The sequence below is a fragment of the Clarias gariepinus genome, chromosome 9 (assembly GCF_024256425.1).
Source record: "Clarias gariepinus isolate MV-2021 ecotype Netherlands chromosome 9, CGAR_prim_01v2, whole genome shotgun sequence".
In the NCBI taxonomy this organism is placed as follows: domain Eukaryota; kingdom Metazoa; phylum Chordata; class Actinopteri; order Siluriformes; family Clariidae; genus Clarias; species Clarias gariepinus.
In genome coordinates, this window is record NC_071108.1 from 1,155,282 (window position 1) to 1,167,833 (window position 12,552).

General features: G+C 38.4%; 1 protein-coding gene across 1 annotated transcript; it reads right to left on the bottom strand.

The window, feature by feature from the left end:
• Window positions 1-317: 317 nt before the first annotated feature.
• Window positions 318-9,355, bottom strand: serping1 (serpin peptidase inhibitor, clade G (C1 inhibitor), member 1). Its single transcript, XM_053503339.1, has 10 exons — window positions 9,273-9,355; window positions 8,573-8,624; window positions 7,194-7,470; window positions 6,431-6,808; window positions 5,976-6,182; window positions 4,380-4,523; window positions 4,076-4,279; window positions 2,247-2,380; window positions 998-1,220; window positions 318-685 (listed from the first exon to the last, which is right to left on the bottom strand). Exons 1-10 carry the CDS (start codon window positions 9,296-9,298, stop codon window positions 423-425), a joined length of 1,908 nt encoding a protein of 635 aa, XP_053359314.1. The 5' UTR covers window positions 9,299-9,355; the 3' UTR covers window positions 318-422.
• Between the last annotated feature and the right edge of the window lie 3,197 nt (window positions 9,356-12,552).

Consider the following 12,552-nt stretch of genomic DNA (forward strand, 5'->3'; position numbering starts at 1 on the left):
AAAAAATAAAATAAGATTACAAAGATAATGCTGCATGCTAGATGTGTCATGTGCACCATTTACCGTTTCATCTCCTAGCTAGCTCTGTTACCGCTTCATTTGTTTGTTTGTTTGTTTGTTGCACAAGGATGATTAAAGCTGTTTTATAGCTGGGCTTTCTGTCCCAGATCATCTTCAAACCCTTTCATGTGTCCTATAGCACTGTCTCTATGGAATGTGTACTGTGACTGCCATCGTGTGGTCAGTCTTTGTAAATGCATCTTAATAATAAAATGAACTGTGACGCATACTCGAGCATTTCAGTTTAACAGAATTTATTGTACTGATCCTGTAGGTCACATGGTATTTATTCACGTCATGATTCTGATCAGAACCTAGACTTTGTGTAATATCTGTCAGCACACGGGCCTCTGGGTTATTCTTCATTCATTCTCTTTTGGATGAAGAACTTTCCCTATGAACAGAGGGCTGTTGATCTCCTCGTTCCACACGATCAGGAGGAAAGGACGCATGGCGTTGAAGTTGCTGAAGGAGCGCGAGAACGTGACGGTGCTGGCGGCTGCAGCTTCCACACCCTTCTCGGTGAGGGACAGGAAAGCACGATGGCGAGCATCAGTCAGGGCCGTGGTGCTGTCCTGATCGAACATTCCACACAGGTTAGGGTCATCAAATAATCCACGCACCCCTGGGGAATAAAATAATGGATTAAAGAGGAATAAAACTAGCCAGCGTTAGAGAAAAAAAAAAGCTATCATTAATGGGGTGTCAGAAATTCTGATTAATCAAATAAATTAAAAAATGGCAGTTTGGTGTGAGTAGCTTATAATAATACAATAATAGTTACAATATCTCATATAATAAGAATAACAATTTCAGCTTGTTTTTTTAACACACATTGTGTATTTAGTATAAAATGTGTGTTTATTGTATAATTCTTTTCTGAACGCTGTTATGTGAAGAAACAAAACCCTGTGGATGGAACTGAGCGTCATCTGACCGAGTTCGCTCAGGAGCCTGTGGAGATCTGTGTTCAGCAGGAGCTTCACTTTGGGCAGAGACACTTCGAATGGCGCTGGTTCGGCCGAGGCCAACTCCTTCACCATCACCCTGATATTGTTATCCGTCAGCGCTGCCTCCGTGGCCTCCAGCCCTTGCTTGTGTGCAGAGGACGGCAGGAGGACGTACAGACTGTTCTTCCCTGTCAGAGTGAATTTCCCCACCTGCAGCAGGAAACACACAGGCTGAGTGTGAGCTCCTCCACTCTCATCATAGATCTTGGGTGGGCGTGGTAAAGCAGGGAAGAGACTAAAATGTGCAGGACAAGGAACCAATGCTAGAAGACCAGATAATACTGACAACTGTAAGACACAACTAGTCAAATCACAGAAAACTGGAAATTGCATCAAAAATAGAAACTGGAGGACAGAGAAAACAGAGAGAAAGTGAGGAATCAAGGGAATGATTAGACTTTAGAAACAAAGGAACGGGACACTAAAACCTTGGGAATTTCAGAAACCATTGGAGAGTGGGACTTGGACAGGGAGCTTTTAGGATAGGGACATGGGACAGCACTGGACACCAACAGACAAGAACACCAGCAAGGAACAACACAGAAAATGGCTAGGAAGAAGGTTGGAGCTACAACAGGACCTTAAAAATGAGCAAATGAGGGCGCTAGGGGACAAGGACATGTGGTGACACTGAGGGATACCGGAGACCAGAGGCTAAGCAGTCTAGGGAAAGACTGAAATTTGGAAAAAACAGATGAACAAGAAAGATCTAACTACAGGGGGAAATGTAGACATTTAGTAGAAAAAGATATATAAGGAAGACAAATTACGCACAATTCACTTTTGGATAATGTTGGACAGTCACATGGGTCTCTACTGTGTCTTTAAATTATAGGAAGAAACATCCCATCTGGTTTATTCTTCTTTAAATATCTGCGGTTTACACTTGCTTTAGGTTTGCTAGGGTTCATGATGTTTACGGGGAAAAAGGGGGGTCATTAATTAAAGTCAGGGGTCAGCTCCGCCCAGGAGTCAGCGCTGTGTACAGTACATAGCAAACTTGTGTTGTGATGTTCCTGCAGTTATCTTCAGAGGTGTGTGTGTGTGAGGTTTCACATCAGACTGCTTTCTCATGTGGGTCTGGAGATCTTGGGGTTGGTGATGGTCTGTGTGAGTGATGGTGTGCGGTACGGCGAGAAAAGCAGCGGTACAGAAGGAGAGACACAAAGAACTCACATGGGCTTTAAGTTCCTTAATGTAATCGGTGACCAGGTTGTAGTTGGACTTGTAGAGAGTCGGGACAGACACCACGTCCCCCGAAAACGTTGTAAACTCATCTATTCTTTCATTAAATGCTTTTTCCCATTTACCTACACAACACACACACACACACACACACACGTTTACATACATAGTACATTTATTACCAATAATATACAACAGTTAGTTCAGAGTGAGTAATTTAATTGGACGAGAGGCGTTATTCCATGAGTGCTGATAACAGACAGTAACAGCACTGTGAGGTGTAACTCTCTGTATGAGTGGGCGTGTCCCAGGTGTTGTCCAGTGGTTAATGACACTAACTGTGTGTCTCAGCGTGGGTGAGAGTAGGTCTGTACGGTCCGCAGTACTGAGGAGAGAGCAGCTGTCTGACTAAACTTTAAAAAATCCTTCTGTTCAGCTAATGTGAGTCACGAGGCCGAAAAGTTACAACTACTTTCAGGTAATGAGAATATTTATTCAACCCACTGTAATTAATAATTGATTGTTCATGGTGCTGAGAGTCGGGCTGCCGGAGTGGATTTTCTGATGGCAAAAAAAACAAAAAAACAATCATCTGTGTGTAGTCCGCACCAGAGTCCGCAGCACTGCCTTTAAACACTCGCAAAGAAACTTTAAACCCAAAGAGATCGGGGATAGAAAAGGCGGACTGGAAATATGGAAAATGAACTTTAAGTTCAGAAGTTATAAATACAAACTTATATACTTTTGACATCAGTGCCATCTCGAGACCACAGGACCCTCCGGCGGATAGTGAGGACAGCCGAGAACACCAACCTGCAATTTCTTTTTTCTTTTTTTGCACACTATTTATTAGCTGTTATTTGCACCAGAACTCTTTTCTTTGCTTTAACTTCAACAAGAAATGTTTACTGTTGTTCATCTCAGGGACGTGGTTACTTTCACCACCTCAACTCACAATCACAGAGCACAGCGTTGTGTCGCATTTTTGTCCCTGTCTGCACATTTGCACGTGAACTTTATGTTGTCTCTTGTTGTCATTTTGTTTTATGTATAGATCTTAGATAGTTTTGTTAATTGATGGTGTTAATTTGTTTATTTAGTTTGTCTCTGCCAGTCAGCTAATTAGGCGTCTCAGTTAGCTAGTTAGTTTTTATTCATTTATAATGTTAATGTGTTGTGCAGAGCACCTTGGCCCAGGACGAACGCTGGTTTGTTTCCTACACGACTTGACTTTAGCAGCTATTGCAGCCTGATTCTTAACACCATAAAGTTGGTTGAATAAGTATTCACCCCCATCCCCCTGGACATCTCTCTAACAAAAATAAAACATACTGCACATATACAAATTTAAATTATTTACAAAAAAAAAAGGAAAAAGTTTATAAATTGTAAGCACATAAAAAGTTTATAAATTGTAAGCACATATATATTCACATACCATCACTGTGAACCCCAAAACTAGTTCTGGTTCATTATAATTAGTTAAATGGAGTTGACACGGCTGTAATTAAAGTGTCATATATACAATCTTAATAAAGACACAAAAAGACACCTTAAATTCATTATTATTATTATTATAAAAACTGAAAGAATATAAGATAAACAACAACTCTTAATTATTGTTGGTTGAAATGATTATTGTTAAGCAAAACAACCAGTTTGGACATGATGCTAGCGCCACCATGCTTCACAGTGAGCAGCTCCAGTATCACAGGTTATTTCATGCAGGTGGGAGATATTTATGCAAGCCATGGACTTGATTTAGGTTTCAGACTCTGAACATCGGTTTTATGTAAAGTGAATAAAAACAGGCGACTGACCGATGAAGTAAACAGCATTCAGTAAAACAAACTCAGTTGATTCATCAAAGAAGTCCACTAGCTCTGGTATTCTGTTCTCAGTTTGGCTCGACACCCAGTTGTTGATCATCCTAACGTTCGCCTCACTGTCATTGGTCAGTTTTTGGGGTGTAAAGTCGTAGAACTCCTGGGTTTGGTTAACGAAAGCTTCACGGAGTTTAAGCTCTGAGGAAGAAGAAGAAAAGAGGAAAATAAAGATACATATAAAGATGCAAATAAACAAACAAGTACATTTCATGGCACACTTTGACATGGCATGCTGTACCTCGGTGATAAAACATCTGATTGGTGATGAGAATCGATTCCTTCATCTTGCTGCGCAGTTTTTTCATTTCAGAGTGAATGCAGGAGAAACCCAAGGGCAGGGAAAGGGTACGCTCCAAATCAGTTCTCGTCTCTCCCCGGCTCCCTGAAAGAGGAAATAAAAGAGAGAAAGAGCAGAGGAAAGGTTTACTGAATGCCTTACAAATATGCAAAGACTAATTCAGAAGAAACTGATTCAACTAAAGTAAACTTAAACCAATCAAACCTGATGTTATAGTGGAAATAAATTGTTCAGACTCAAATTATATTTGTTATAATTATAATTATAATTATAATTGTTCATGATATTTCAAAGAAATGAAATAATCAAATTACGTCAGGCTCAAATGAATAAAGTGACATTTAAAATAAAAGATAAAACTACAGTACCATAAACTGCAAAATAAACAAAATTATATTCTAAACTTACTGTGTAAAAAGTTTAATCAGAGATAAACCACATCAGTTATAAAAAATAGCTATTAAAATGAAACCAAATCATAGAAATTAAGGATTAAACTAAACATAAATAAACCTCAGATTACAACAATTTGAAAGTTTCACTGATAAACAGGTACAGACACAACGTACAAAATAATAGTAATAAAAAAAATGTGGATGTTTTTATATTTTGTGATTAAACTGGAGCACCATTAAAAAAAGGCTACTCTAGAGGCAAAAAATTAAATTAAATACAACTAATTTGCATGAATCTCAGATACACCAGAGTGTAATTATACAATCTATCATTTAAAGATTAAGAAAATAAATGTAAAAAATCAACTACAGGTAATTTAATAAAAGATTTTAATTAAAATGCTGAATGAAATAAAGCACAATTCATGAAATGATATTAAAATGATATTTAACCAAATTGAAGAACATTTGCGATTAATTCAAGTCAAAGCAAAAGTAAAGTAAATACATAAAAATTTAATTAGTGCTAAAGGTAATAAAAGCGACATGAATAATAATCTAGATTAAGAATTAGATCAAGGCAATTAGACATTAACATAGAGGCAAAAAAAAAATCTCTGTTAAACTAATGTTAATAAACAAATGCGAGGGAAAAAACTTACAAATATATTACAGATATAAAAGGTCAAGCTAACAACGCAGTGAAATTATGCAAATTGAATATTAAAATAACAGAAATTTTTTAAAACTAGGTCTAGGATTAGTCAGAAAAGGCACCAAGGGTTCAACACCATGCTTCCGACACCATGCTTCAGGATCAACAGCTTGAATATCACAGAGTATCTAAATACCCTGATACTACAGGAATGAAGTTATGCAAATCAGAAAATAGAATAGAATAGGTTAGAAAGAGGTCTCAAATTAATCAGATAAGAAGTTTAAACAAAGACTTTAAACACGTTAAACCTTTAGAATGTGCAGAAAGTTTGAGTTTCATCAATTAATCATTTAAACAACTAATCAAATAATCAGAGATTCAAGTAGAGCCTAATAAAGAAATTAGTTTTAATTAATCTAGATCTAGCTAATGGAATGAACTCTCAGGTGATTTGGTATTTTCTATGTGTGTGTGTGTTCGTACCCAGCAGCATGTGAGAGACCAGCATGGAGATGCTGATTGGTGAAAACAGCAGGTTACTTTCAGGTTTCATGGAGTTGAGATATTTGTAAAGATTGAAGGAGAACTCAGTCAGAGACTCTTGCAGGATCGCCTCGCCCGACCTGCCTTCTGGGTCAGGACACGCCTCCCAGGGGTGGGACTGGTTAAAACAGCGAGGGGGTGGGATCGCTGCGGAACGGGGTAGAACAGGTAGGAACATTAATGGATTTTTTTTCCCCAGATGGAAGGCAACACTAAAAGCACTTTTTCTCATAATGATTTTTATAATTTTTTATATTTAATTCACATGGATAACATTGTTGGTCAAGTTGTGCTTTGACTAGAGTATATAGTATATCTTTTACTTATCAATTATTTATTAATAATTGTAATAATTTTTAATGGATGGACGGTTGGACAGATGCAGCCTCACTTACGCTTTACCACCAGCTCGAAAAGCCTTTCCTCTTTTACGGCCGTCATGATGACACAGCGGTACAGAGATGCATCGTCCACTTTTAGATTGTCAAAGTCGATGGAGTGGTCCAGGTCCTGTAGATCAGACGTCCAGTAAACTGTCCTGGCTTGAGTCTCTCTCTCATTTTCACTCTCCTCCTTTTCAGTGAAGCTCTTGCTCCTTACCACAGGTGTGAGCTCCTGATCCTCTTTTCTATTCTGCAGATCTTTAACCTTGAACCATTTGACATGGACAGACCTGTAGCTGTTGATTGTCTCAGAGGTGAAAGTGCAGGGAAGCGTCACCGATTCTCCTTCAGTTCTTTCAAAGAATGGCCACATTATGACCGGTATGATTTCTGGTCATGAGGAGGAAACGATAGTAATAGTAATGAATGGGTATGTTAAATCTTTGTAAAAAAAGACAGATCATAAAAAAAAAACAATTAGCAAAATGTAAATATTTTAACTAAGTCTAAAAGCCAGCGAGAAAAATAGGGTTTTACGTCTATCCGTAAAGGTTGCTAATGTCAGAGAAGCGCTAGTGTGATGGAGAGACTTTGACTTTGAAGGCTAATGGGGTTTTTGGGGGAGTCTAGTGGAGAACATTGTTCACAGAATTGAAATGTTTCTCAGATGGCTTCGGACACAATGACGTACCACTGATTCTTCAAAATAAAGATAATAGCTATTTTAAACCTAATATTTTCTGTTTTCATGTTACAGAGTCCCGTCCTGTCTTACCAGTGACTTGGATTTCAAAAGTCTTCATTATCTTCATGGCTCCTGTTTCAGAAAAACCCTGAATCACACACCTAAATGTTCCGTTGTGATGTGTCTCCACTGGGTTCAGCTCGTGCTCTTCACCCGTTTCACTGAGTGGAGAAAAAGCATTCTTCTCGTCTGGGTGTGCAAAGCTCCATAAGTACTCCGGAGACAGAAGGCCATCGTCAGGATGAGAGCATTGAAGCTTAAACTGTGAGCCCAAGGGAAGATTTATGACAGCAGAAGAGGATGAGATCTGTAAAACAACAGGCTGTAGATTAGACCTGGAACAGTGGGATGGTCTTGATTTCATGTTTAATGTCATTTAGACTAGGGCTCGATTAATTACCTGTAAGAATTGACTTGATTAAAAACATAGTAATTAGTAAGGTTTGTTTTGCATAATACTTCTCACATGTAGCTCACATACAGTATATTAACCCGTACACCACAGTATGGCACACATGCAGTTCAGACTGTAAGCAATAATCAACCTTTTATTTTAGCGGCCATGTTTTTTCAATGAGGACAGAGAGAGACAAGCTGTTTGGGTTTTATTCACTGATATGTAAATTGGTAAATTTGGTTAATTTGTACAGAATTGATAGTTTGTACAAAAAGTGACCCCCCCCCCCCTCCTCCCATACAATCCTGACCTCGCCCCAAGACGTTTCCACATGTTTGGGTCATTAAAGGAGTTCCTGGAAGGCCGGTGTTTCTTAAGTAAATCAGACGGACAGTTTGATCACGGTGGTGTATTGGTTCGCACTGTCACCTTGCACCTCCAGGGTCTGGGTTCGATTCCAGGCCAGGCTCGATGAGTGAATTTGATCATGACAAAAGTCCCAAGGCAGTTTGTAATATTGGATGACCCAGATTAATATGATTCTAGAGATGTTCAGGTTTGCAGTAATACAGTATGGACCAACAGGTACAGTATACTTAAACTTCGATCACATGACCCTGTAATGACCCACAGGTCGACTCATCTAATCATCTGGAGAATGCTTCAAAACTAACTTAGGGGGTGAATACTTATGTAATCCATACTTTTATGAAAAAATATGATATGAATGTTATGATTTCTTTCTGCCTGTAATTCCATACTGTGGGCTGTTTTGTGTAGAATCACATTTTATTTGCTAGACTTTAGATCACATGTGATGTAATAACACTTTTTCTCGTCAGATCTTTTCTTCATGCTGTATATTTACACTCATTTTGGATCAAATCGTCAGCGCTTTGACAAACTCATTAGTCCTCATTGTGTAGACGGTTTATTTGCTCTCAGGATGATCTTTAGACCTTAATGGGTTTTTTTTTTGTTTGTTTCCAGAAGCCTGGGTTTGTTTACTCACCCCAAAAATCAGCAGGAGAACCAAACAACGCAACATGATGGTGCAACTTCTGCTGAAAACAGACCCGAGGAGAGAAATAAATCAATACACACACACACACACACACACACACACACACACACACACACACACACACACAGCTTGCATGAAAAATACAGCAGATTAAATAAACAACATATAAAACATCTCAGAATTCTGTGATTGTGATCGGACCAGAAGGTGTTGATTCACGTTCCATAACAGCAGATGTGAAAGGAGATTAGAACTGAAAAACCACTGGACATGTTAATCTGTCAGGTGGGTAAGGAGTCTCCAGTGTCAGTGCTGTAACTATACGTTCTCTCACATCTTCAGGACAGAGGAGTTTACGCTTTTTGGCGGTTTATCACATGACAAACCGTGTGTTCTATCTTATTAACCGGTGAGGGAACACCATCGCGGTCTGTATACACGTCGCTAGCTGCTATAACGTTAATGACAACAGGAACTCACTCCTTTAAGGAAAGATTTCATGCAGCTATAAATGGATAAAAGCATGTGACAATCATTTTTAATAAATTTAGTAACTTCACTTTATCACATGTATTTTATTGTAACACACACACACACACACACACACTGAAATTTTGAGAGTAAATTATTCTGTATAAATTAAAGTTATATGAGACGTTTTAAATAAAAGTGACAAGTGAAAACATACCTGAACTGAAAATCAGCCGTGACCATAAACTGTTTACAAGCAGTGTGTGTGTGTGTGTGTGTGTGTGTGTAAATTCTTCACTACTTATCAGTGAATTATTACTCAAATGTTTGTTGATTTGGGGAATTCTTTTTGTTTGCACAGTTCCTTTTTACCGAAAATCATGTGACCCCGGTCTGGCCGTTAGCCTTGCTTTTACAGAACGCTGATTTATAGACGTTCTTATGAAGGTCGGCACTAATCCAGTGGCTCTGTCTCAGATCACACACTCTACACACCACAGTCTAACACTACACATTCCATACCATCACAAGCTCCGCCCACAACACACTCCAGCATATCGGGCCACAGGTGCAATCTGATTGGCTGATTGACTTCACTTTATTTATAAAAATAATTTTTTTCATTTTTTTCCTGAGATGCTGTACAGGGTTTGTATTTCACAGATTACAAATACAAATAAAATCAATTCTTACTATTGTTCATACATGAACAAAAACAGATCCCCTGATGATCCCCTCTGCTCGCCAGATTTGCGTCGCTTATAGCGCACTGATTTATAATCAAACATTAAATGGAAGTCAACAATCAAGTACATTCACTTACACAGAACAGATAAAGGAAGCTATTTTGTGCTGAAATATACATTTAACCTGAACTCCTCTTCATCCAACTTCATTATTTCTTCTACACAGTTAAAGGTTCAGCGCTGGTTTTCAGGTTTTGAAACCAGTTCCAGTAATTTAAATTTTCTCTAGTTGTTTTCTTTGCTTGACACTCAATAATAACTCAATAATAACTCAATAATAACTCAATAATAACTCAATAATTTGATCCTCCTGAATTGGTGAGTATTGTTTGGCCAGGCAGTGTGTACAGTATATAGTCCTGTATTTCTAGGCCTAAACAAATCCTAACAAGTAAAAATTATGCAGAACTTTGGTAAATTTGTCCAGCATTTCTTATTGTAAAATTATTATAAATTAAATACAAGTTAATTTACTTTGCTTTTAGATACTTTTACACATTTTAGAATTTTTATGTATTATTTTATGGACTAATAAGTTTGCATATTTTCATAAATAAATGCTTGAAGACAAAAAAACTCTCTCTTAACAAAATAAAAATTAATGCTAAATGTTTTTTAAAAAAAAAAACTAGAAACAAATTTAATACAGTTTTAATTTGGTTTATTATCATCATGACCTTTTGGAAAACTTTTGAAATATATATATTATCCTATATTTGAGGTCATTGAAATTTGATTTAGGATATTTACACTTGACGTGTCGGCCATTTTGAGAGACAGGTTAAATTCCGTGTTACATGACTTACCGTACGAGCGTTAGTGCTAACTGGTCAGAGCTCTATATCCGCTGATTTCTGGCTGTTTGCTTTGTGATTGTTGTTGTTTTCACGCTTGTCAGTAACGCTGCTTCTTACTCAGCGTGAAGGAGAAAACCTAAATCTCAGTACAAAACTTGTACATTTTATTTAGTTTTCTTTTCATTAGCTGCAGAATAAAAAGTGGCGTTTGTGTTTGATCAGATTAACAACTTCAGTGCAGTTAGTAATGTTGGCATGAACGTAGTTTAGCTGTAAATTAGTTACTTTTTATCATAATTAACTGTAAAGAAAGCTTCTCTGAAACAACACCTTCAGACTACTGCCCCCTACTGGACTGGAGAGTTATGGTGTAATTTCTCCATGGTGAGTTTTTATTATCTCTTCCTTTAAATGTAGCTTTTAATATACATTACAGATATATAGAGCGATCATGGTCAGCAGGGGGCGCTGCTTCTACAGTGTCACAAAACATTCGCAGCAATAATAATGGAACCAATAAAAATGTGAGGGTCATGTCGGGAAGGGCATCCAGTGTAAAACCCTGTTATATGTGTGTGTGTGTGTGTGTGTGTGTGTGTGTGTGTGCAGATTATACCTGTTAGACTCAAATGATCATCCTAATGATTACAGCTGTATCGATCAGATAATGTATCGTATCGTATCGTATCGTATCGTATGTGGGAGTCTAAGGGTTTATAAGGGTTTGTGTTTACTGAGACATTTTCACTAACACACATCAACGTTTAACCCAGAAACACAACACTCATCTACGCTTATGGGAAATGTCAAGTGATGACGACAATAAAACAAATCAAACAAAAAATTTAATTTAAATAAATACAAATGTTAAAGTTCTTTATAAAATTAGGTTTAAAGAGTGAGATTTAGAGTCAAGAAAATCACAGTGTAGCAATCAGACGCTGGGCCGAGAGACTGAAAGGGCATGTTTGTCCCCACACACACACACACACACACACACAAACCTGCTTACGTAACACACCACTGTTTCCAACCAAGAGAGACAAATTACACACACACACACACACACACACACACACTCTCTCTCTCTCTCAGGCCTTACACTCGTCACTTATTCCATCATTTTGAAGCCTGAATATTTCATCTGTGTGTCTGTGTGTGTGTGTGTGTGTGTGAGAGGACAGGCCTGTCTGTGAGTGCTTTTGGGACGGGGGAGGGGCCGGCGGCGGCAGCTGCTGTGGCAAGTTGAGAAGAGTCAGTACAGACACATCAGAGTCTCCAAAAGTCTCCAGTAACACAAGAAAAAGTCGCCAGATTTGTCGCTAGTCGCTTTTTAAAAAAAAAAATTGGCGCTAGAGGGATTTGAAAAGTCGCTAAATATAGCGACAAAGTCGCTAAGTTGGCAACACTACTTGTGGGTCCCCCATCAGCCAATCAGCATCGAGCAGGAAACTGGTGGGCGTGGCTAAGTACATTTGGTAAAACTGCATGACCTCATCATGCATCATTCAGCCACTAGGGGTCTCTTTCCTTCTCTCGCTCTTGCTCTTTTTCAAGATTGAAGATTCAAAAGTGCTTTATTGGCATGACACATATTTACCATCATACTGCCAAAACTCAGAATCTCTCTCTCTCTCTCTCTCTCTCTCTCGCTCTCCTTCTTTCTCTCGCTCTCCTTATCTCTCTCTCACTCTCTCTCTCTCTCTCTCTCCTTCTCTCTCTCGCTCTCCCTCTCTCACTTTCTCACTCTCGCTCTCCTTCTCTCTCTCTCTTTCTCTCCTTCTCTCTCACCCTTACCCCCCCGGCCGACATCTGATTTAATTTGTTATTAAAATTCGTCTGTGTAGTGAAGCTGTTTTGAAGAGCTTTTTTAAGAGCCATCCTGTTTTCTTTATCTCTACAACAAGTAAAAAACGTCTCTCTTCTAAATCCTGAGTCTTTACGTCCAGTTTGT